General features: G+C 36.5%; 1 protein-coding gene across 6 annotated transcripts; it reads right to left on the bottom strand.

The window, feature by feature from the left end:
• Positions 1–23,079, bottom strand: LOC122025295 (MADS-box transcription factor 50-like). 6 transcript variants are annotated; one of them, XR_006123655.1, is made up of 8 exons: positions 22,819–23,079; positions 2,466–2,541; positions 2,256–2,341; positions 2,072–2,171; positions 1,933–1,974; positions 1,642–1,683; positions 461–724; positions 1–249 (listed from the first exon to the last, which is right to left on the bottom strand). XR_006123655.1 is itself a non-coding variant. In XM_042584076.1 (7 exons), exons 1-7 carry the CDS (start codon positions 22,998–23,000, stop codon positions 554–556), a joined length of 699 nt encoding a protein of 232 aa, XP_042440010.1. In that variant the 5' UTR covers positions 23,001–23,079; the 3' UTR covers positions 372–553. The 6 variants fall into 6 exon arrangements, 4 of the variants coding, with proteins under 4 accessions (XP_042440010.1, XP_042440012.1, XP_042440011.1 ...); XR_006123654.1 differs by having other exon boundaries at positions 1–242; XM_042584076.1 differs by lacking the exon at positions 1–249 and having other exon boundaries at positions 372–724.
• Between the last annotated feature and the right edge of the window lie 4,219 nt (positions 23,080–27,298).

Genomic DNA, 27,298 nt, shown 5'->3' with positions numbered 1-27,298 from the left:
CACTCACTTGGGTGATTTCGACCATCCAGAATAGGGCTCATCCGAACCCATTTTTTACCTTCTCGAGCAACTTTCTGCTCAGCCTTCTCGTCCCTCAGAAACGTCATGCACCTCCTTATCGTCCGTCAGCGTACTCTTCCACAACGTCTCATGCTTCGGACGCACCGAGTCCGTCGACTATCTCCCGTGCTATTCTTCTCGTTAGTTACATCTTTCGCTGGACTTCGTTTACTCTTAAGTTCCTGCATACTTAAACATAAGGTATCAAAAGATAACATGACCTAATTTTAATTTGGTTGATCATATCAAAACTACTCTAGGATAATTACAATAAGATAATCAAAATTTAAATTTCTAAGAGAATGAATATATCTTCTAAATCTGTTTCAATTTATAAATAACTTTAATTATTTTTCATTCCCAAATGATTGGAGGAAGAAAAACAAAGATGAAAACTTACTTCCATGCGATGCCTGCTAATTATTTGTATAAATGTGACAAAAATCTATGCTGCAAGTAATTGGAAGGTGATATGAAAGAATGACTGGAGTAACTAGCCCTTCTTCGTAGATGGCGAAGAAGCCATGGCTCCTCTGTCTGGAAATCCAATGCGTAGCTCTGTCTCCACCTCATTGTAATTGCTGTGCGTCTTGGTGGCTTGATGACTAGGGCAGGGTGGCACTTCCTTGGAAGCACTAGCTGGCAACTGAGGAAATAGTTTGCGCTTCAAAATTAAATAAAATTTATCAATGAACCGACAAATTACATCCAAGTTAAGTTATTTCCAAAAATATCTTTTTTAATATTATTATGATAGTAAAAAGGACACTCCAGTGCATAAAAGTCAAGCTAATATGAATTCCAAATAAGGGTCAAATTACATTATATTTAATATGTGACCTTCCTCTAAATTACATAATATTAATTTTATTGTTACCAAGGCCAAGGATGGATCCCGGAAAAGGAGATGCATGGGTTAGGCTGGACTTTGTGTGTGGCAAGAGTGGACCAAGTCAAAAACAAAAAAAACAAAAACAAAAAGAACCAATGTGTAATAAATCTGATAATGAAAACTTTTTTATAATTTTCTTTTTTTAATAAGTAATAAAAAAATATTTTGGTTGAGCTAGAGCTTAGGACCGCCCCTAAGAAGATGTGTCGCTGGCCAAGGCCCCCTTCTTCAATATTATTATAGTTACTATATCATAATTACTCCACACCGTATTAAAATAAACTAACTCAACTTATCAAAATTACTATATATCAATTTTTTTTAAAAAAAAATTGTTATCAAAATATTGCTGTTGTAATAATTTTGAAGTGATTTTGATTAAATTGAAATAAGTTTAAATAAGTTTACTCAATTTTAATAAAATTAATTAAGAAATATTTTGATATAAAAGTATTCTAGGTATATTATTTTTATCAAATTAAATTTTTAAAAAATAATTAAATGATTTAATTTTTTTAACATATTATAATGACTAGGAATAAAAATATTTTCAAAACAAGAAATATGTTTGAAGCACTAAATTAATTTGTTTTATATAAAAAATTATCCTTTCAACTATTCTAATAATTAAGAGCGTCTATTAATTTTTGCCAAGTTTTTATGCAGATAAATAATACCATTAGGCATACCTTTTGGCATAGTGATTCATTCTCCTTTAAGAAGGATGTCTCCTAAAATAGGTGAGAGAAGGTTAGTTTCAGATACACAGCATGCAGCAAAGTTGAGATTTGTTTGTACTTCATTTCCACGACTGTGTTACACGACCAAGTGAGTCAGAGTGCTCAAAAATGATCCGGATGCTCGGATTATTTTTAAACGCCCCGACTTAACTCAGTCATACAGCACAATCATAGAAGTGAGGTGCGCAACATAGCTACTTGCAAAGTTCTGTTTGGGAAAGAAAAGAAAAAAAAAATCACCTTCTCTTTTAGCTGCGAAATCTGCTCTTCTATCACTTGATACTGACACATTAATTAAAAGTAGGCATCATGTAAGTAGTGTCTGATCCATTCCAAAATTCAACACAAAATTGGTTTATAGGCCACAGTTTCAACTTGCCTTCCTTTTTCTGATCCTTTGCAAGCTCTGCTCAATGTTACCTTCTAGGCCATGCAGCTCGTTGAACGAGCATGACTCTAGTTCCACGCCGAGCAACTGCCTGCGACCATGAAAACTTCACAGATAAATTAAAAATTCTTAAGTTGCAGATGCATGAGAGCAGAGAAGGCAGAGAAAGACTCACTTTTTAGAGGTTTCAAGTTGCTCCATTGTTTTTGAAAAGCTCGACAAGTAGTCTGCTTCCATTTTTCTTTGCTGCACTCGATAAAACTATGAGAAAATAAATGTTCTAAATTTCCTACAATACGCTGATAAGTAGCATTTGCATGCGATTCAAGAAACTACATTTGAAAGCCAAATACAAAACAGAAACATAGTTGCAAGCATGCTGCACCTGAATTTGCTCCATTATTGAGTCACTAGTATCTCCTCTTGAACGTTCTGTATATCGTGCGACGGTACTTTGTATGCTAGGGAAACTCGATACAATTCAGCATTAGTTAACTTCTAGTATGAACCATGCGAGGAAGTGACATAATGCAAACATGAGAGCTGGAATTGCAGAATTATCATCTCGTTGATGAGCAAATAATAACGATCTAGCCTTCATTCTAACTAAATGAAGTCGGCTGATCTTCAACATTATTTATAGAAAAAATGATCAAACACACATAGTTTCAGTGTAGTGAATTCCAATAGTTAGCAAACACATGGCTTAATGATGAACAATGATAATTAAATTCATCTGAATTAAAAAAATATATGTCAGAATTGTGTCAGGGCATCCAAACTCTTCTTTTAACAAACTTGATAAAATAAAAAGTATTAAAAAGTTCCAAAATTTCAATAGATGATATCTAATATAAAACAATAGCTAAGTAACGATAAAATTTTAGACAAAATTTGGCATCTATATAATACATATATTTAATTGAATACTTCAACAAACTGAACTGAAAGCTATAAATACAAATCATAGGTATTACTTTATAATAAGAAAAAAAACAAATATGTTTTAGAATGAATAGTTAAATAAGCCTTTAAATGAGCTTATAAAATGAATTAATCAGTAAGCATCATTCACAGGGTTTTAAAAAGCTCATTGATGCAAGAATACGGGAACCACAACCACATGTGACATAACTTGGCCAAAGGTCGGGATCAATAATCAGGTAGAGGTGGAGGTTAAAGTGATCACTGATTCCTTTGGCTCAGTCGCTCGACTTCTCTAGCTTAATCTCCTTATGCTAACAACTCAAGGGCCCGACTCCTATAGCTCGGCCCCTAATTCCCCCTTAGCTCATACTCCCGATGCCAACAGCTCAAGGGTGGTCCGACTCCTACAACTCAGTCCCCCAATTTCTCCCTTGGCTTAGTCTCTTGACTCCCCTGAGCAGGATTCACATCCTATGTGGTTGGTTGTGCCGCTGGCTCCAATAGACACAGACAACATAGCAGTTGTTCCCCGAAAGAATATGGGCAACGTAGCCTTTATCTCTCGTAGAATGTAAGTAACATAGTCGTTTATCCTGGAGGACGTGGACAACGTAAGTGTCTATCATGGAACACATGGAGAACGTGAAGGTATAGCTACAACTCTAAAAAGTCATCCGCTCTCGCGGGCGTAGGTATGTGCAGACAACCATCGACATTTTCCTACTACTTTAGTTTTTTGCTTCTCCATAACTCATGTACTAACTTGAGCATCAGAGTAGTTATGTTGAGTCCACCCTCAGCGTCCATTCTAACCTCTTGCTGAGTGTTTGTAGGAATCTCATGGGTCCTCCTCGCCACTGTGTCCCCTGCTACCTTCCCCATGACGATTTCTTTTTACTGACTCATCAGACCACGATCTCAGATAGACATAAATTGGCATCATGGAAAATAACTTCAGAAGTGAACTTGGACCACTGTCTTCACAATGGTCGATGCCCCGCCCACCTACAACATCATCCTAGGCCATCCCACCTTGAGCTCATTCCAAGACATGGTGTTTTACTTATTATCAAAAGATAAAGTTCCCAGTGAACAACTAGATAGGAGAAGTCAAGGGTGATCAGCCGCACGAAAGTGCTACATTCAGGTGGTGAAGGTCGACTCTTAGAAGAATAAAAGAATCGGTAGAGCTGAGGTCCAGCTCATCCACGATGCCCCTCTAGCCCAATTGGCCGAAGGACATAAAGAAGTACTGATAGTAGCTGAGTGACCAAATCGGACTATTCGAGTGACAATTGACCTCTCCCCCAAGCTGAAAAAAAGTAATTACTTGTCTCTCTCGTAACCAAGATGTCTTCACTTGGTCGGGCAAGGAGGTCACAGGGGTATCACCCGCAATCATGGAACACTGAATTAATACCGACCCAGAAGATCGATCAGTCCAACAAAAGAAGCGATACTTTGGGCCATAACAAAATAAAATAATCAAAGCCGAGGTCACCAAGTTGATGAAGACTAACCATCTTCAGGAGGTTCATTTCCTGATTTGGCTGGTTGGAGACAAATGGAAGGTCTGCATGAACTTTCGAGATCTCAACAAAGTATGCTCGAAGGACTGTTATCCCCTACCTCGAATCAATCAATTGGTGAACTCGACCTTAGGCTACGAACTCATATGCATGCTGGATGCATACTAAGGCTACCATTAGATCGGTCAAAGATCAAGAAAAGGTTAGCTTTGTCACCTTGGATAGGACCTTCTGCTTTACCATTATGCCTTTTGTACTAAAAAATATAGGGACAACATATCAACGATTGATGGATCACGTTTTCAAGCAACAAATCGGGAGAAATGTCGAGGTTTATGTGGACGACCATTCTAATCAAGAGTACCTGGGACAACGATCTGGTTGGGGACATTGAGGAGACCTACGACACACTGTGCCGATATGATCTCAAACTAAATCCGAACAAGTGTCTGTTCAGAGTTAAGCATGGCTGTTTCCTCGGTTATATCGTAACTGAGCGAGGGATTGAGACTAATCCAAAGAAAGTCCAAGCGTTGTGGAATACACCCTCTCTGAAAAACCTCAAGGAGACTCAGAGGTTAGTCCAACAAATCAACTCTCCCGATTCATATCTAGACCAGCTAACAAGAGCTTGCCATTCTTCAAGGTTCTCTAGAAGTCGACTCAATTTGAGTGGGACAAGAAGTGTGAATAAGCCTTCATGGAGCTCATGACATACCTAAGTAGTCTTCCCCTATTCTCCAAGCTTGTCATAGGGGAAACACTCTGGTTTATTTGGCGATGGCCGAAGGAGTAACTAACTTGGCTCTACTTCAATGGAGGGTGGCACCCAGCACCCCATCTATTTCGCCACTCATCTTCTGAAAGATGATGAGACTAGATATACTACCTTGGAGAAGCTAGCTTTGGCTCTATAGCGATGGCTTGAAAACTACAACCGCACTTCCTATCCTATTCCTTCATTATTCTCACCAACAGCACTCTGAGGTGGGTATTAACTAACACAGAGACCTCTGGATGACTTATCAAATGGATAACAAAGCTCAACGAGTACGATATCCAATATTAGCCCAAAACAACCATCAAGGCACAAGTATTGGCCTATTTCTTAATTGAGACCATAGGTCAAGAATTGAAAGAGACTTGGAGGATCTTTATAAATAGGTCATCCACGAAACTAGGCAGCAGAGTAGGGGTGTTACTGATTTTACTTTGGGAAGAGATCTTGCAAATAATCATACAACTAAACTTTCGAGTCTCCAATAATGAGGCTGAATATGAGGTGTTGTTAGCTGGGGTCCGAGCTGCCAGATAGGTGAGTGCCTCTCGAGTTGTCATTCACTCTGATTCAAAACTGACGATGCAACAACTCGAAGGGCCATTTGAGACAAAGAATGTGCAACTCAGGGGTTATGCTGTGGCTTTTGTAAAATTAAGAGCCGAATTTCACGAAATCGTCATCTAGTAGATAGTGTTCTAAAACTCACCCTAGGCAGTCAGTCGCCTAGGCGTTATGCATCCACCACCCGCACCGAAAACCTGCAAGGAGGGTGACCTAGGCAGCCCTCGGCGGACCTTGGCGTCGATGATTTTGGGCTTTTAATTTAAAAAGGTTGTTTGTCCGACTAATAAATCATTAACTTTAAAACCCCTAAATTACATGTTCATCTGCGTCTGCTCTCATCGTCTCATTGTCGTGGCTTCGTCTGTTCTAGTAAGATTTTTTGTTTTTGTTATTTATTTTTTGTTTCATTTAGTCCTCATCGTCGTGGAACATCTTTGGCAGCATTGAACACGTGACGCCTCTCGTCAGTTGATCTAGATATGAATTTTAAAAAATTCATATAAATATTATTAATTTATATAAATCAGATTTAAAAATATAAAAATTATATTTAAAATTTAAAAAATTATATTTGAAAATTTAAAATTCTAATAAATATTATTAATTTATATAAATTATATTTAAATATATAAAAAAAATAAATTTAAAATTTTAAAAATTCCAATAAATATTATTAATTTATATAAATTAGATTTAAATATATTAAAATAGTTTTAAAATTTATTTATTTTTTAATAAATATCTAATAAATTTTATTAATTAGATTAAGATATATAAAAAATATATTCAATTATTCTCAGACTTATTAATGCTATTTTGTATCGTATAATTATATTTTATATATAATGGTTAATAAAGCAAGTAGAGTAGATGATAATATACAACCCCAAAGAAGCTTTAGAGTGCGAGAACTTCACTAGAATGATTTTACATCTGAAGAAGAGGAGGATCACAATAATAATATTAAGTTTGTGTTCGATGAAGAACATATTGGAAATTATGGAGAAGAAGTAAAATAAATGTGATATTTTATTAGTTATATAATTCTGAAGTTTGAACTCATTTTAAATTTAATATTTTATTAGTTGTATAATTTTGAACTCATTTTAAATTTAATATTATTGTGTAGGAGTTATAATATATGATATATTATGTAATTTATGTGGATTCCGTGGAATCTGTCTAGCGCCGCCTAGTTCCCACCTAGGCGGCCTAGGCGTTAGGTACTAGTCTAGCACCCGACTAACGCATAATAAATTTTAGAACCTTGCCAGTGGATACTCAGGGCCGAAAAGTAGAAGGCCGATGAGCTTGCCAAAATGACAAGTGCCTTGGCTACATGGATGTTGGACGACCTGGTAACCTAAGTTCAATTAGTCTCAAAGATAGACCAAGTACTTTCGGAAGAGCAATTAACTGACTAGAGAACTCTATTGTTTCCATTCTAAAGGGGGGATCCTACCCGACCTCCTTGATCAGGCCGACTTCTCTAAAGGTGGGTCACTCGGTTCACTCTGGTCAGAGACTATTTATACATGAAGGTTTTCTCCCGTCCTCTCTTCAGATGCCTTAGCCTTGAAGATGTTGAGTACGTCATGAATGAGATCCACAAAGGAAGTTGTGGCAATCATGTGGGGGGGGTCAAACGCTTGCCATAAAAGTCCTACTAGCAAGATACTTTTGGCCAACTTTACAAGTAGACATAGCTCAACTAGTTCACACTATATTAATTGTCAAAAGCATCAGAACATCTCGCAAGCCCCTGTCGAATTTTTGAAGGCATCTAGTACATCCTATGTCTTTGATTAATTGGGGATGGACATCGTTGACCCCTTCCCAACATGACCTAGCCAAAAGAAGTTCCTCTTGGTGGTGGTTGGCTATTTTTCCAAGTGAGTGGAAGCTGAGCCCTTAGTCCTGATAATAGAGGAAGTCATACTAAAATTCCTATGAAAGAATATCATCTATCAGTATAGTCTCTCTCATAAATTGGCGTCGAACAATGACCGACAATTCTAGGGATGCAACCTCAAGGAGTGGTGTGAAGGCTTTAGCATTAAGTAAACCTTCACCTTTGTCACTTACCCTTAGAGTAATAGGCAGGCAGAGGTAACCAATCAAGAGATCATCCGAGGCCTTAAGACCAAACTTTATCATGTCAGTGGTAGTTGGGTAGAAGAGTTGCCAAATATCCTTTGGGCTTACAAAACTACTCTTCGGGAAAGCATAAAAATGACTCCTTTTCATCTAGTCTATGGAGGAGAGGTGCTCGTCCCTATCGAGATTGGTGTGGAATCTACTCTAGTACAAGCATATGTTTCTGACAATCCCAACAAGTGGCTAACTCGAGTTTGACCTGATCATTGAAACTCGAGAGAAGATAGCAACATGGCTCACAGCCAACTAGCAACGAATGTGCCAAACCTACAACAAGTGGGTCATTTCTCGTACCTTCCAAATCAATGACTTTATATGAAAGAAAGTCAAGCTAGTCGGCAATGTGGGGAAGTTAGAGCCTCAATGGGGAGGACCCTATTGGGTCATTCATAAGTCATAAGTTGAGCTTGGGAGCATACTATTTGGAGGACTCGACTCCAAGAGCTTGGCTGACCATGGTCGGCTACGTATCTACAACCTTATCAAGTCTAGGGGCCCAGGCAGAGATTGAAATACTTTTTTGTACAGCATTGACTGCTTTTACCATTCTGACTACGGAGCGAAACCAGCACTGCGTGATGAACAATTTCGTGTACATCACATATGCACCATAAGGTGGGTCGTTAGCGTCTCGGAGGCCTCGCACGATGGTGCGATGCCTCTGATGCTACCAGAAGTGTCGCATGACGCTTCTGGTTGCGTTGGAAGTGCCCTGCGACACTTCCAGCGATGTCGGAGGTGTCGTGGGATGCCTCCAGTGCCGTCGGAGGTGTCGAGGGGATGCCTTCGGTGCCATCGGAGGCATCGTGGGATGCCTTCGGTGCCATCGGAGGCATCGTGGGATGCCTCTGATGCCACCAGAGGCGTCGCGAGACCCCTTTAGTGCTGCCGGAGGCATCGCGGGATGCCTCTGATGCCACTAGAGGTGTTGCGAGACACCTCCTATGTTGCTGGAGGCATCGTGGGACACCTTCGACGCTGCCTATAGCCTCTATGACGCGCGATGCCACTGGAGGTCATCGTGCTCCTATTTGCCAAGAAAATTAAAATTAGATTTAATTAATTAAAATAATTTCTAACTTAAGTGTGATACTTCAAAGATGCTTTATAAGCCCTAATTAAATTATCCTAATAAAATATATTAAAATATATTTAATTTTTTTAAAAAATAATAAAATTTATTAATTAATAATATGATTTTTTTACTATTTAAAATTTTATTTTAAAATTCTAATAAATCAAATTTATATTTTGATAATTTTATTATTATTATTACTATATAATTGATATTTTGATTTTTTTTTACTATTTTAAATATATATTATTTAAAATAATAATTAATTAAAAGAATAAATAGTTAATTTATATAATAATTATATATAAAATAAGATCTTTATATTAATTTATATAATTTTGATTATTTAATTTGAAGAATCAACGTTTTCATCTGATTTACCCCACTAATTTTGGTATTAGTAAGGTAACATATTATGATGTGTCAATTTAATTCGAGTTATTGATAAATCAATTTTCTTTAAAAAATTATATTTAATTATTTTTTAACAATATTAATTTTTAAATAATAGAGAACTTGTATAAAATCAATATATAACTTTTTTTTAAATTATACACCATAAACATATTTATTTATCTAATAATTACTATATATAAATAAAAAAATATCGAAACAACACGACATAGTACAATACGATACTGAAACCGTATTATTCCGATTTGGGACCGAAACCTCAACACAAGTTAAAATTTTAAACTTTGGGACTCAAGTACCCGCCATTTTCTATTTTTTTTTTTTTTTTGCATGTATTTAGTTTAGTTTGTACCTGTCTTTTTCCTTCATCAATAAACGACTATCTATCTTTTCACAATTAATAATTGCTTACTACTTGGGCCTCTACATCGAGTTCAAGCATCCTCTCACACAATCGAAGACACTCAGGCTCCTACATCGAGTCTAAGCGTGCTCCTACCAATCAAAAAAACTCGGGCCCAGACTCTGAGTCCAAGCGTGCTCCCATGAAATTGAAGATAATGGTGTCATGCACTGAGTACTCTCATAGACTCAAAGACACTCAGGCCCCGACTCTGAATCCAAGCATGCTATCACCATAATGATCTATCTAGTCCGTAGCAAATAGCTCGCGGTAAGGACAACACCAAATCCGTTGATAGTTGGAGCTTTGCCAAAAAACCCAAGAGGGTTCATAGATCCACCATAAGGGTCTATCTACTCTGTAGCAAACGGCTCGTGGTAAAGACATGACAAATCTGTTGACAGCTGACTAATGTTAACAGCTCGGGGGCCTGACTCCAACATCTTGGTCCCTCAATTTCCCCCTTGCTCAGTCTCCCTGACTCCCCTAGATGAGATTTATATCCTGTATGGTTGGTTGTACCATCTCCTCTGGTAGACACAGACAACATAGCTATTGTTCCCATGAAGAATGTGGACAACAAAACCATTATCCTCATGGGTAGCGTAGTCATTTATCTCGGATGACATGGACAACGTAAGCATCATCGCGGAACACGTGGAGAATATGAGAATATAGTTATAACTTTATAAAAGGTCGTCCACTCCTGTGGGCGTAGACAACCATCAGTATTGCCTACTACTTCGATATCTTTCTCCTCCAATAACCCCAGTACTAACTTAAGCATCGAAATGGTTACATCGAGTCCACCCTCGGTACCCATTCTAATTTCTTGTTGAGTGTTTATAGGAATCTCATGGGCCTCCTCGCTACTGTGTCCCCTAATACCTTCCCCACAACTGTTTCTTTTCATTGACTCATCAGACCATGATCTCAGACAGAAACACTTATGCACAACATGTAATTGACCTATAATTTAGCACATATATGTTATGTGGGGATATGTATCAATAATACTAAAAGTATTTAAAATGATTATGAAATTTTTGTAATATATTTATTTGAATACTTCAACAAATTCATTTGTTTTTCCATATCATAGATATTACTTTGCATCGAGATAAAAATCAAATAAATATTTAGACGGTAAACGATCTGATAAAAGAAGCAATTCATAAGCATTATTTGCTAAACCACCATTGACTTGCAAGAATTCAAAAACCTTTTGGAGGCATAAATGGTGTTGGAAAATTGGTTTTAGTAACCAAGAAATCAAATAGGGCAAGGACAACTATTTTATGAGTAGACTGTCGTAAAATAATTTTTTGAATGAATGAAAATTAACAAAGGGTTAGTCTGGTATCCTCAAACGAAAGTATATAAGTAGGTCAAATGAGTATAGAAATTTTAATTTTTCTCACGAAGTTCAAACTTTAGAAGTAGAACAAACTTTAAATGAGGTGCACAATGGAAAAGCGACTAGATGATATTCCGATAGAGGTATGGAAGTGCCTAGGGAATAAAGTATTGAATGACTTATAAAATTATTTAACATGATATTAAAAATAAAAAAATATCTGATCAATATATGATAAGTACTCTAGTTTTCTTATATAAGAATAAAGGAGACGTACAAAATTGTGCAAACTATAGACGTATTAAACTAACGAGTCATACCATGAAACTTTGGAAAAAAGTAAGAGAACAAAAATTAAGAAAGAAGACCACAGTGACCGAAAATTAATTTGAGTTCATGCTTGGAAGGTCGATAATAAAAGCTATACATCTTCTTAGATAATTAATTGAAAAATATTGAGAGCAAAAACAAGATCTATATATGATATTCATTGACTTAGAAAAGCATATAATAGAGTCCCAAGAGAAATTATATAGAGAATTCTAGAAAAGAGAGGTGTTAGCGTAACATATATTGAACTAATCAAGGATATGTACTAGGATATAATTGTTGGTGCAATCGACCCAAGTTTGATCAGTACGATCATGGTTTTGATGTGTGTATCAAAGAGTTTAAGTTAGGCGTTCATATTGTTTTGATATGTATTTGAGTCATGCAGGACTTGGTGAAACACACATGAGGAGCTTGGTGCGGCTAAGCTTGGGAAGCTCATCCTATGGCTCGGGTCCATGAGATCGGTGAAGGATGGTGCATTCGAGAGACCACGGACGAGGAGCGATGGAGTGAAGACGAAGGAAGCGAACTTCAAGACATCGTGAAGGATGGCACGGAGAGGAACCGCGGGCTCAGGTGCATCTGAGGGACAAAAGCCGAGGAAGAGGGCTTCAAGGGCGACTCCGGAGAGGATGAGTGTGAGTGTGTAACCGGGACCAGTCGACTGCTGGAAGTTGCAGTCGACTGATCCAGTCGACCATGCAGTCTACTAATCCAGTCGACCATGCAGTCGACTGGGAGCGAACAGAAGCATTCTGTTTGCTCAACCAGCAGCGACCAATCGACTGGTAAGTAGTTGTTGGCAAACCCTTAGCACCGCGAAGTGGTCGTTGGCTACCTTCAACGGTAGCACCAGTCGACTGATGAAAGTGTCAGTCGACTCGTTACGAGATGAGTTGATTTGTTGATAAACTCTCTCCTCTTATTTATATGAAGCTTTGGGGTAAGAAGGTTACTCATGCTTGTTGAATAACTCCTAAGCCTTTGCCCAAAGCTTCTAAGTCCACTCTTCCTCTCCAAACCTAAGTTCCATCTTATAAGAGGAAGAGAGCTTTGTGCGAGGTTGTACTACACCGAGAAGGAGTAAGATCTAGCTGGAGATTATCGGGGACTGGTCCACTGAAGGATCAAGGGTTTGTCCACCTCAAGGACACGCCGTGGAGTAGGAGCAAACAATCTCCGAACCACGTAAAGGATTTGTGTCAGCGTTTGTGTTCCTTCTTGTTTGTTTTCATTATTTTAGTATATTCCGCTTGCGCACTAACGTCTTGTAAAGAAACAATTGAAATTGGGGGTGGCCTAGCTATCCATCCCCCTTCTAGCCGACCACTGATCCCCTACAATAGTAATCAGAGTAAAGACTTCAGGTGCAGTAACTGAAGTATTTCCAATAAAGATAGGATTACAACAAGGATCAGCTATAAGTCCTTATCTTTTTACGCTAATTATGAACAAACTCACTGCGCATTCAAAACACAGTACCATAGTACATATTGTCTTCAGATGATATTTTTTTGGTGGATGAAACATGTGAAGAAGTAAATGCTAAACTAGAATTTTGGCGGGAAACACTAGAAGGAAAATGTTTTAGGCTTAGTAGATTGAAGATAGAATATATGAAATTTAAGTTTAGCAATATTAGAAGTAATGAGACAATTGTTAAGATAGGAGAGGACAGGTTATCCAGAACTGAGAGGTTTAAATATTTAGGATCATTTTTGTAAAATGATGGAGGGATTGAGAGATATGTCCTACATAGAATATAAGTAAGATGGTTGAAATGGAGGGGAGCGTTGAGTGTTTTATGTGACCATAAAGTACCTCTAAAACTTAAAGGAAAGTTCTATAAAATTGCAGTTGAGCTATGACTCAAGCATATGAGCAGAAGATGAGAGTTGCAGAGATGAGGATGTTAAGGTGGATGTGTGGACATACGAGGATTGACAAAATAAGAAATGAGAGCATTAAAGAGAAAGTCGGAGTTACATTTATTGAGAAAAAACTCCAAAAGACACGTTTAAGATAGTATGAACATGTACTTAGATGATCGATAAATGCTCCAGTTAGGTGATGTGAAATTATAACAAACACGCATATTAAACGAGGAAGAGGAAGAGGAAGATCAAAAAATACTTGATTAGCAACAATAAAATAAAATAAAATTTATTTAAGTATAAATGATGATAGATTAGGAGATAGAGCTCAAGGACGTAAAAAGATTCATATAACCGACCCCATCTAGTGGGATAAAGCTTGGTTGTTATTGTACCTGAATTGGATTCTTCTCGGGTCATCTCTTCCACATTCAACATAGTGCTAGGCTCTCAACTTCCTTCCCTTCTCCTTCAATTAATAACTCTTCAACAGTGATTATTTCGTCATCTTTTTTTTTTTTTTTTTGATAATCCAAGTATCCAACTCTAATTGTTTCATCATCTCAGATTAATATATGGAAGTTAAATTACTCCTTTAAGCTCTCTATCATTGTAGCATAAGATTTTCCTCTCTTTTAAATTCCTATCCAGTAATCATACTTGAAATGTTTTCCTTCTTATTTGTCATATTCCTTGTTTACCATTTTCAAATACATCATCTTAGTTGTCTCTTCTTCCCAAAGTTGCTACATCTCAAACAACCTCTAATACTTAGACTCATCATTAAAGTTCCACCCTCATGTCAAACACAAGCACCAGGAATTTGACACTTTCAATGGCCACCCGTTGTCATTATTAATCACAGATTTTAGAATTACTTGTATTGTATACTTAAATTCAGTTGAACAACTTCCTTGAGGTTTTCTTTCTTACTCTCATATTCAGTTGAACAACTTTCTGCATGTGTCTTCAACTAAATACCTTAAAAGTTGCATCTTCACCTATGCAACTCTTGTGTTTGCGATTGAATAGTTGTTGAATTTCTCTTTCCCTATTTGTTTGGATCATCTAGATATGCACCACATACTCTAAACCATCCAAAATACCCTAGTCGAGTTAAATCTTCATTTTCACTTGCATTAGTTTATCATGTGTTGTTAATGCCATCGGGGAGCAACCCACTCAAGAGACTTGCTTCTGTGTTCTTTACTCATCCTAGGGAGAAGCCTAAATAATGTATTGATCTGAGATTGACAATTTCTTGCTTCATGTATTTATGGTTTTTTTTCCTTGTGAGGGCTTCAATTTTATGTAGAAAGTTGGATCGACATAGATGATGACTATGCTTTAGCTTGAGGGGGAGTGTTAGCTATTAGGAGGTTAGTCCAATATGGAATGCTTTATGTTTAAGGTTATTTGTAGTCATAAATCGATACCATGTAATAGTCCTCTTACAACACAGTTTAATTCCTCCAACTTAACTGTAACTTAATAAAGATATAAAAAAACAAAAGAAGACAAGAAAAGTGGTTCCTTTGTTAAAAATTATTAATATGGATAAAGGAATTGTGTTTGAAGATTTATAACAAAAGGTTAAACTTGGATCAAGACTTCATTGCAAAAGTCTTCAAAGTTGTGGGTCAAGTAATCGATGATTACATGCAAGGTCAGTTGACTCAACTGAGGCAATCAATTGATCAAAGGTAAGTTAGGAGTCAATTGATCGGACAAATTTCAACAGATAGTTATTGCAGTAAAGGCTCTATAAAAAGAGGTTCAAGAGGAGAATTTGTCAAGCATTCGTCAACAAAAGAGATAGAGAACAATTATATTAAAATGAAGTCAAGCTAAGAAAAGCTCCATCTTATAATCCTTCTTTATGTTGTAAGTTCTTTTAGCTAACATTGCATTCTCTTGTTGTCATCTATGTTTAAATTGTAAGAGATTTCTCCTCTACAAACAAGAAGGAGAATGTATAAAAGGATTCTGGATGTGATCCATTGAAAGATCATAGACCGTAGAATAGGAAGTAGAGATTGTATGGTAGAAAGCAGAAGTTCTAAATCACATAAATTTATTGTTCCTCTATATAAACTATATCTCTACCAAGCAATGGTGAATTTAAGGCGTGATTGACAAAAACTAGCTAAGTCTTCCATCTTTTTACAAAGAGAGCTTCATATTCTTTCTAAATGTGTCATATCAATTTGTCCATGATCATGAATTGATTATTATGTTTAGCTTCTTTTGGTAATCATGAGAGAATGGTGTTAACTTTCCGATTACCATAAATATTTAAAAAGGTTTCAAAGTCATGTCACCAACTTTGATTCATTAAGTAGAAAGGTCTGTTACAAACTTTGATTCATTATTGGCCTTGAATACACAAAGTCACCCGTGTTTATGGAAGACATTGAAAAGAACATTTATCACTAAGTTGATGATGGTGTAGTGATAAAAAGAATGAGGGCGTGTATGGGTTGAATTAATACTAATGAAAAGGGACCCTAAGTACTAGCAAAATGGATTTCACCTCTGCTTTAATGGATATGGAGATATGCTAATTTTAGGGCTCCAATTTTCATTAGGTTCTCTTCCTTTCCACAATTAGTAGTTCTAGAGACGGACAGAGTTCCCAAGAAGATATCTAGTTGGCTCTACAAGGAAAAGGAGGGACAGCGATAAAAATATGACGTGACATTTAGACTTCATGCTCCTTTTTTTTATAGGAAAAAATCTTTTCTCATATACCAATTATAATTTTTTAATTTATCTCTTCATATATATATTCATGGACGACTAAGTGAGACTCGTAGGGTGACCGATTCTACCTTTTACTACCATTATATACTCATCACTTGGGTTGATTCTCGACAAAAGCCGAACGAACAACTCTCCTCTACAGTAGTCAATTATAATTTTTCGATTTATCTCTTCACAAATAATGATGGATCTAACCGTATGAAACTACTATAGATTCCACCTTTTACTACAATTGTATTCTCATCACTATCAAACTCTTCTTGAGAGAACGGTGTCTGTATTCACCATATATGTCACTTTGGTATGATCTATCATTTATAGTCATTAAAGCACTCAAGTTTTTCAAAATATTTTGATTGTGATTTTAAGATGACAATCAAATTCATCGATAGAAAATTTCTATCCTTTTGTATGAAATGAAAAGGATGGATTTGAAATTATACTATAAGATTTTGATAGACAAGGCACTTCTAGAAAACTTTCCTGAAGGATAAGATTTCTTACAATTTGATGCAGTATGACTACTTAAAATTTTATCCCGAAGATATATTGTCTATCTTGAAATAACAAGCAACCAAATTCTCTGTTGGCAAGAGGTGAAATCATTACCTTTACGGCTTCTCCATAAAGATCCTACATACTCTAGAAGGGTGTAAATTATAGGAGCTTATTTAACTTTTGTCCAATAGCCTTCCTAGACAGGGGGTACGGAATAATCCTGTCAGGAATTGAACCATGTCTCTTTGGTGACAAGCTCTGCTCGAGTACTAACTCGACTACACCGGCAAGTGCAATAAGCAACCAAATTCTCAGAGCATGGAGAGAGAAGACGATTTGTATCATTTTATGTTGTGTCTAGGTTGTGGCTGTCACAACCTTTTTATGGACTATTCCACAGCTTGTTTCAAGGTCTATTCAACTAGTTGAGAGCACATTTTCCAAAAGATTTTAATCATTTGCAAGCATTCCTTGGATTGTAGTTTGATTTAGGTGGCGTTTGGTTTAGGAGTTTGGGAATGAGAGAATGGATTCATTCTAAAACTTTGTGTTTGGTTAATGAGAATAGAATTAAAATTTTAAAACGAAATCTAAAAAGTTGGATATTGATGAAACTCACCTCTACCCTTGGGTTTTGATGAGAATGAGAATTAAGTTTTGGACAAAAATACCCTTAATATATTTGTTCAATTTTTCTTTCATATCACTTTTTTTTTCTTGTTCTCTCTCATCATACTTTCTTTCTTCTCAATCTCTCCCATCTTATGCTCTCTCTCCTTATTTTCTCTCATTGCACTTTCTCTCTTCATTATACTCTCCCCTCATATTTTCTCTCTCCTCATCCTCTCTCATCATGCTTTCTCTCCCATCACACTATCTTTTCTTATTTTTGTCGCATCACACTTTCTCTCTCATTAAACTTTCTCTCTCTTCAATCTCTTCTATCACACACTATCTCATCATTTTTCTCATCATACTTTCTCTCTCTTCATTCTTTCCCCTCATATTTTCTCTCTCATCATACTCTCTTTCCTTATTTCTTCTCATCACACTTTTCCTTTATTTTTTCCCATCACATTTTTTCTCTCATCATACTTCTCTCTCATCATTTATTTCTCTCATATTCAACTTTCTCTCATATATATTTTTTTCTTTTATTTTCCTGGGTAAAAAAGAAAATTTTGGTTTATTCTGATAGAAAATATTCAACTAATCAAATATTATTTTTAAGAGTGATATCTATGCTCATACCTATTCTCATTCCATAATACTATAATTCTCATTCCCATTCCGATTATTAGAAAAGAACCAAACGCACCTTACTATATTTGAACATTGGTTTTAAGCTTGGGTTAGTCAAATGATTTTTGTTAACACTTCCAACTCCTTTCACGCTTCTTAGTATTTTTTTTTTTTTTACATATATAAATAGAATCCATATCCTCTTCATTTTACATGAAATCCGATGGAACTCTCATATATAAATAGAGTTGATCTCTCCTTTCATTTTCCATGAATTCAATGGATATCTTCCTTTGTTTTGCTTTGGATTGTAACTTGAACAACTCTATTCGAATATTAGTTCCAAGCTTTGGTTGGTTGATCAGTTTTTGTTAACCTATCCACTCTTTCTCCGCTCTATTCTTAATTTTTTTTTAAACATATATAAACAGAGTCCATCTCTTAGTTTTCATGAATTCCAATGAATCTTGTAGATGTGTGTATGTGCCAATATATGTGTGTGTGCAGAAGTGTATTATGCAATATTCTCATTAAAATTCAAAAAGAAAGACGACGAAAAATAGATTTTTTTGTACAAATAGAAAAAGTAAAGTTATGGAGAATTTAAAATGCGACACTAAAAGTAACATAGAGACAGAATCTTCACGTAGATAAATGAAAATGAATTACAAGAATATTATAAAAAATATTACTGCTAGAATTATTCCCTATTCCCTATGAGCTATTCTCCTTCATAATTCATTAGAATATTTTTTTAGTTATTCAGATTTTTATTAACTTGTTATTGTTATTAGTTTAAAAGTGAAGAACTAGTCAGAGATGAGATATATTATAAAAAAGATCAATTGACATAAACTAAATTTTTTAGTGAAGAACTAACAACATGATATTATTTACTCAAAGATGAGTTAGATTATAATCAAGAAAAGTCGATTTATCTCAAATAATGATAATCTTTATTTTCTTCTAAGGTATTTCTATGGTTAATTACCATGTCATGTGCCAAATATTTGAGATTGACCACATGAATCTTATTTATCCATTAAGATGTATGTACTAACCCTGGGGGCATGTTATCAAAGAGTTATAGAAAAGGTTTATCTATCTTAATATCATAATGCTAGATACTAATTAGAGAAAATTTCATTCCCGGCCTTAGTTACTTTTTAAAGTGTTCCCATACTTTTAAAATCACAATTTTACTCCAATGTTTAAAGACCTTACCAAAATATCTCCTTTTGTTAACCATCATATGCAAAATATGTGATAGAATTAGTTGATTTTAAAAAATAAAGTTTTGGCCACTTTTTTATTTCTTTAGTAAAAAAAATTCTTTTTGATAAAAACAAAAAAAATCATCCCAAGCAAATAAATAATTTTGTTTTTAAAGTGTGAGGGCCATTTGGAAAGTAAATAAACTAGGAAAAGAATAATAAAATTTTCTTTATTATTTAAAACAAACAAGTAATGAGATGATATGGGTTAACACTGCTTAATACAGATAACTACAAAATATATATATATATATATATATATATATATATATTAAAATTAGTTATCAAATTTTCATTTCCAGGTAGATCAGCATATGTAATACACTTGTGGAAGAACAAACTCTTCACATGTTCATCGATTCCCATTGCCAATACTAAAACTATTTTTGTGACAATTTAGATATGATTTATGTTTCAGTCTAAGGGAGAATAATGTTAGAACAAACAATAATTTCTAATTCATTATTTTTTACATGGATTATTTTATGTTTAGTATTATGCAAGACACAAACTCTAGGAGATGCATTTAATTGTAAAAAAGGTGATTACGCTCGTCTCGGGCATCCTTCACAATCCGTCCCAGATTATGTGAAAGAAAGAAAATTACAAGATTAGCTTATAGTTAACTGTCAAATCACTAAGGGATGGGAGGAGTTTTCCTCGAGAACATTCCAGGAGATGCATTTAAGATGATAAGGACATGTATTTCAATGACTAATAAATATTTTAGTTAAACGATATGAAACTATGATAAATATGCATATTAAACTAGAAAAAGGAAGACAAAGAAGACTTGATCAGTAATGATAAAATAGGATAAAATTTATTTAAATATAAATGATGATATAGTACAGAATAAAATCCAATGACATAGAAAGATTCATATAGCCAATCATGGTGTAATGACTATTCTTCCTGCCACCCGTCGCCTGACACCACATGTCGTTGTAGGGTCGTAGAGGCCACTGCGACCTTTGCAGGCGGTTGTGGGGTCATAGTGGGTCACGTCGGGGATATTCGTGGATAGCATATCACCTTGAGGACACTCGTGGGTTGCGGTGGGGATGCTCGCGAGCGCTGTAGGGATGTATAAACTTAGGTGTATAATTAAACTTAAGGTTAATAATTTCAATTAACTCCTAGCTACAAATAAGATAATCTAAATGTGATTAATCAAATCCTAATAAAACTATCTCATTAATTTAATATATATTATTTATTTTAATTTTAAAAGTATGTAATACATTATTTATTTATTTACCATATGGAGACTCAGTGACCCTATATTTTTAAAAAAGATATTTTATTTTATTTTATTAGTTTTAATATTTATATTAAATTTTTTATTTTTAATTAATATATTTTATATTTATAAATATTGAAATCATACCAGCACAATATGATACTATACTGAAATAGTATCGTTTAGATCATAAACCAAAACTCTAATATGGCTCGAGATTTTAAATCATATAGTTGATCTTACCTATTGAGATAAAGCTTGATTTGTTATTGTCGTATTATGCAAGACACAAATACATTCTAAAATAACAAAATATAACCTAATTATAGTATACAACAATAACTAAAGCTTTATCTAGGATATATACTGATACCACTAGGTAATAATGTACCTCCAACACACGACCCACAACCCGCAAATCGTAGATCTCATAACCCATTAGGTTTGGAACATAATTCTCTACAAATAGTATGGGCAACAGTGATAGAGAGAAGGTATGAAATCCTAACCCTAGTTTTCTTATTCTTCATTAAGAGTAGAAGCTTCATCACTAGTTTCTAGTGCGGTGGTAGACATATGCCGCATCATATACAATTGGCATTTTTGATAAATTGTGGGATACATGAGAATAATTCTTGTTAGCATCATATATATGAGATGCTAAATCTTGTTAAATCTTTCCTTCACAAGAATAATTCTCTGGTGTATATATCAAAATTGCCTCTTATAGTCTTTAAGTGCTAATTTGAGTTCTAAATTCATTGAGTTGCATATATAGTAGGGCTAATTATTAAATCTATCGTTTATTCTAAATTTTTAATAATTGAATTTTTAAACAGATCTTTTGTGACTTCATACCTCTAATATAGAGGTAAGGGGCCGGGGCATGAGAGAAGGAATTGAGGTTCATGTAACTAGTTTAATTAAGGTTATGATGTAGTGTGATGATAACAAACAAAATTTAGATGATTTGGCAAAAAAATATACCAACATAATAGATTTGTTATAATTTTAGTATAGTACATGATGAATTTACAAAATATATTTATTGAAAATTGTAAGTGCACGATACAATTAGTAATTAATCCTACATAATATCACTCAAAATAAGAAAGTATTGAGTATTCTGTTATAAATTCTATAAACTAGTTACATATGATAATAATATTCATAAACAAACAGACAGTTCAAAATGCATGCAGATTAAATACCACGATGACTCAGATGTATGAATATAAGTGCAACCTCCCATGTAATGTAAATTGTAAATAAAATTCGAGGCATTTATTTCCCCAATATCCGTATATTATCCATTGTCAAGTTCTCAATAACTCTCACTTCAATCTCAAACATAAGTACATGACAAGCCTTTTGTGCTTTATCCTACTGTCAAAGAACACCTAAACCAATAAATGACATTAATAATAGTTAGAATTTTATCAGTAGCATCAAAAACAAATTATGTTCCGAAAGATGTTTGAAAAAATTAAGTGGGAATAGAAACAGGAAGTAAATGCTTAAATTTATATCTACTCAAATATGGTAGATAGTACAATTAGAGTTCTGTCCTCTTTGAGGCATATGAATTATTAAGAAACTGCCTGATGTTGAAATATTATAATGGCATGTCATCGTACGTAGTTGGATTTACTATTTTTAGATGCATGATTTCCTAGCTTTTAACTTGCATAGCGGAGAGAAATTTTAAGAGATAAATTCAAAACAAAGTGCTGTATCAATTGCAAAATGCCAAAGAAATAGTACAGATATACGTACGTCCAGTAAAGTTAAAAAAAACTTTCCCATTTCTTCTTCGAGAGAGAAACAACACGCTAAGCAAAACAGATCCTTCAATGTGCCAGAAACAATGTTGGAAATTAATTATCCCTAGCTCGTACGATTTGGCAGAAAAAACGGAACCCTATTGGCTACCAGCAGCAGTTTCAGCAAAAAGATCCGTGAAGATTTGTTCACAACAGCGATTCGTAAATCAGAAAACAGAAAATGATCGCGTAAAGCAGGAGGTAGCTAGCTAGTTTGATAGAGATTAGGGTTTTTTTTTTTTTTTGAGTTTCTAAATTAAGTTTCTGTAATGCAAGCAGGAATTGAAATGGGTGGAAGGAACTGGTAAACTCGTAAAGCTTGATAGGCGAAGTCGCAAAAAGATCCGTGAAGATTTGTTCACAAAAATTCATCAATTCGTAAATCAGAAAACAGAAAATGATAAGCTAGCTAGAGATTAGGATTTTTTGAGTTTCTAAATTAAGATTCTGTAATGCGAAAAGTAAATGAAATGTGTGGAACCTGGAACTGGAGAACTCGTAAAGCTTGCCCAGGGAAGAGAAGACGATGAGCCCGACCTCCACGTCGCAAAGCACGGAGAGCTCGTAGGCCTTCTTGAGCAAGCTGCTGCGCCGCTTAGAGAAGGTCACCTTCCGTCTCGCCGCGTTCTCGATCCGCTTCATCTCCGTCTTCCTCCTCCCCATGGCCGATCTGAAGAAGAAGGAGGAGATTCTTCGAGAAGCAGGTCCGCCACTCCTTTTAAAGGCGTGAAGGGAGAGGAAGAAGAAGGGGCAATAGTGGAATTGTGAGGAAAAGAGGGGGAAGTAGGGAAAAGAGTCAGTGGGTCCCGAGCGAGGTTGTCAGGTTATGTCTCTCGGGACCAATGACAGAGGCTTGAGGACGTCTCGTCCCGGATCTTCTGTCACGGGCCAAACACCGAGGACGATTCTATTTATAGTCCTTTGTTGGACGAGAATGCATGGAGTTTCAAATTACTGACCGCATAATCTCTGCTTATTCGACGTTCCAACTGCAACGATACATGAGCTACCTGATTTTTATACGACGGCATAACGATAATAAATAATTTGTTTATGACGTAACTTTTATGAAAAATAAATAAATAAAATAAAAAAGAGTTTCTATTTTAACGGTAATTTAATTTATCTAACCGTGTAATTAGATTAAAGGCTCATCCACCATAGAGATATTTTCCAAAGAGATCTTGAACTCTAGTTAAACTCAATTTTTTTTATTATCAATTGTAAAAAAATTTTATAAAAAAATTACTATGAGATTTATTACATATTAGTTAATTTTGCAAAAAATATTTTTACTTAGCCCACCTTTTCCATATCCAAAATTTAGCTCACCTCCTTTTCCTAAATCTGTCCTCAACTGATATAGACAAACTAGATTTGTCAACAATTGATTGTCTATAATGTTGGTGTAACCTTAGGTCAAGGTTGACCTGGTTGACCCGACTCGAGATGACTTGACTCGAGTTGTATTTTGATGTTTGACTTGGGAAGATTGTCGGTGCAACCTTAGGTCAAGGTTGACCTAGTTGAGTTGCATGTTGATGTTTGACACTCGTGAGAGAGTTCTATTCTTGATGTGAGACAAGAATAGATGGTTGGGAGATTATTGGTGCAACCCTAGGTCAAGGATTGACCTGGTTGACCTGAAAAGTCCAAGTATGGAGACTTGGCACTGGAAAAGTCCGAGCAGGGGGCTTGGCACGCGAAAAGTCCAAGTATGGAGACTTGGCACTGGAGAAGTCCAAGCAGGGAGCTTAGCACGGGAAAAGTCCAAGCAGGGAGCTTGGCAAAGTGGGAAAGTCCTAACTGGGATGTTAGGCAGTGCGGAAAGTCCTGGTGAGTGAAGCCAGGCAGTGGGAAAGTCCTAACTGGGATGTTAGGCAGTTGGAAAGTCCTGGTGAGTGAAGCCAGGCAGTGAGAAAGTCCTAACTGGGATGTTAGGCAGTGAGAAAACCCTAGTGAGTGAAGCTAGGTGAAAGTCCTGGTGAGTGAAGCCGGGCAAGGGAAAATCCAGATGGATCAAGGGTAATCGGACATCTGGTGATGGGAAGTCCAAGTAGGTCATAGGAGTGACCGGATACTTGGCACGAAGAGGAAAGTCCAAGTGGGTCAAAGGGATTGACCGGACACTTGGTGGGGAGTCTTAGCAGGTCAAGGGAGTGACCGGATGCTAAGCATGATGTACCAATAGGTCAAGGTTGACCGGATATTGGTTTGGAAGGTTTGAGACTTGGTTTGGGCAAAAACCTAGCTCTGGATCGGTCTGCACCGATCCGATACGTTGGTATCCGATCGATCCGTGACCGATCGATGACAAATGTAAGGTGATCGTGGTTCGTTTACCGACGGCCCGGGACCGATCGGGGATGCGTGGGATCGGTCCGGGACCGATCAGATTCCGGTTCGGCCACCTATCAATCGAGCTCGATCGGTCCGGGACCGATCAGGCCCGATCGGTCCCCACGACCGATCAGAGGTTCCGATCGGTCCATGGACCGATCGTGACGTAAGCGGCGTTCTTCCTGATCGGTCCACGCATCGATCGTGGTTCTAGCCGCGACGCAATGGCTAGTTTCTTCACTGTCTTCTTCGCAGTATAAAGGGGTCGAGCGCCGCACAAGAACTTCTTCTCTTCCTCGAACTGTTCTTCCGCTAAAGCTTCGCTCAACCGAGCTTTGATCGAGCTCGCCTCGAAGCTTCGCGTGAGCTTCGACCGTCGACAAGCTGCGTTGTGAAGTTGCTGCTTCACCTCCAATCGACAAGAAAGCAAGCAATTGGTAGAGTGCTATTGTATTCATATTGTATTGCTATTCTTACTGTTCTTGTACTCTTTGTTTGCTGTTGCAAACGTTTGTGGTGAGGTTTCTCCACCCACAAGGAGTATATTGTATTAGCCGGTTCTCCGGGGACTCATCCACCGACGGATTGACTGGACTCGTCCACCTTACGGACACGTCGAGGAGTAGAAGCCCTAATCTCCGAACCTCGTTACATCCTTGTGTTAAGGTTTGGTTTTTCTTCTCTTTCGTTTCTTTGTATTTTCCGCTGCGCTAACACGTTTTGTAGAAAGAAACGACGATTTGGGGTCGGCTATTCACACCCCCCCCTCTCTAGCCGAGTACGAACGATCCTAACATATAACTCATTAGATGCACTCATTATGTAGCAAGATCATTACATAAATTTAAAAATATCTCAAAGTTGTATCAATTTTTAAACCTAATAGCTCTTTATTTTGATTATAAATTCATATCTGAGAATGATACTTACACTCATAATGATTTGAGAAATACAATGAACTTGATTTAAACATTTTAGGAGATGCTTAGATAGAGATATGAAATTTTAAAATATTTATAATCTTGAATAATTTAATATTTTAGATATTGATATATAAGTGTTGACAAGTGACCCATATCTAATTGGAGGTTGATAAGAAGAACGTTGTAAAAAGAAGGAAGAAGGGGCACGACTTGGCACTGCTGTGTCAAGTTCTGGAGGCATAGCGTGCCCATCGGACACGGCTTAGTTGTGTCTAGAGTCATCAATTTGGATTGAGCCCGTCGAGTTGGTCCGTCCCGCCAAACAATTTAAGCGGGTTGAGTTGAAATTTTATCAACCCAAGTCCGCCGCGGACCGACCCGCCTAGGCTCACAACCCGCGCAGGTCGGCCCGCCATATAAGCTAAGTTTTATGTCAATTTATTACCTTTCTTTGTTATAATTTTGTTTGTGTTCATTTATATTTAAAATACATGTTTATGGATACATTTAATTAAAGAAAACTTTTTTGAAGTAATATGTTGAAGATATAAAATATTTTTTTAATTTTTTAAAAAATTTTGATGGGCCCGCGGGTTGACCCGCCAAACCCGCAACCCGCCTTAGAATGGGTTGGGTTGGAAATTTTCCAACCCGCCAAGTTGGCGGGTTGGCCCACTACGCCTCGCCAAATGGTTAGCCCGCCACGGGGCGGCCCGCCCCGCCACGAGTTGGCCCGTTTGACAATTCTAGTTGTGTTTGGCTCTAGAGCCATAGTACACTCAAGCACAGGCGTGCCCACCAAATACGGCATGACTGTGTCCGAATCTGGATGAGCGGCACGGGCAGGCACGGTCCAACCGTGTCTCGTTTGGGGAGTGACGGAAAACCTAGAAAATGTTTTTTTTTTTATTTTCAATCCGAAATATCATGTAATGGTTTGAGCACTATATATATGAGATCATTGTAAACCTAATATATGAGTTGAGAGAATTCTAATAAAGGTAATAATGGTTTTATAGAATAGGCACGCTACCGAAGCAAGGTAATTCTCTATTGTCTCTTCTTCTTATTTTTTTCTCATGTTTGGTGCTTTCTTGTGTTCTTTTGCTGAAATTACCCACATCGCAATAAAGGTATCAGAGCAACATTTTTCAACATGCAAGGGACATCTTTTTGTGAAATTTGATCTAGTGAAGTTTGATAGAATTGGAAACTTTGGATTATGGCAAAGCCCTAGGACCGATTAGTGCAACAAGACATGGTAAAGACGTTAGGAGAAAAGAAACACAAATGTATGGATAAGATAGTTTGGGAAGAGCTTCAGGCGAAGGCAGTGACAATGATTAAACTTTGTCTTACGGATGATGTGATATACCACGTCATGGACGAGAATGTTAGAATCCTTCGTACGGCTAGAGAGGGGGTGTGAATAGCCGACCCCAAATCTCTCGCGTTTCTTCCTACAATTCGTTAGCGCAGCGGAAAATACAAAGAAACGAAAGAGAAGAAAACCAAACCTTAACACGAGGATGTAACGAGGTTCGGAGATTAGGGCTCCTACTCCTCGGCGTGTCCGTAAGGTGGACGAGTCCAGTCAATCCGTCGGTGGATGAGTCCCCGGAGAACCGGCTAATACAATATACTCCTTGTGGGTGGAGAAACCTCGCCACAAACGTTTGCAACAGCAAACAAAGAGTA

This window comes from Zingiber officinale, chromosome 9B (assembly GCF_018446385.1).
Source record: "Zingiber officinale cultivar Zhangliang chromosome 9B, Zo_v1.1, whole genome shotgun sequence".
Lineage (NCBI taxonomy): Eukaryota > Viridiplantae > Streptophyta > Magnoliopsida > Zingiberales > Zingiberaceae > Zingiber > Zingiber officinale.
The sequence above is the reverse complement of the archived record's forward strand: the minus strand, read 5'-3'. Positions and strand labels throughout refer to the sequence as shown.

Bases quoted from the DNA above. Each gene is read 5' to 3' on its own strand.
- LOC122025295 (XM_042584076.1), bottom strand. From the start codon at position 23,000: ATGGGGAGGAGGAAGACGGAGATGAAGCGGATCGAGAACGCGGCGAGA. The intron at 2,172-2,255 runs GTGAGTCTTTCT...TCATGGTCGCAG, and splicing joins CAACTTGAAACCTCTAAAAA to GCAGTTGCTCGGCGTGGAAC. The intron at 1,975-2,071 runs GCAAGTTGAAAC...TTAATGTGTCAG, and splicing joins AAAGGATCAGAAAAAGGAAG to TATCAAGTGATAGAAGAGCA.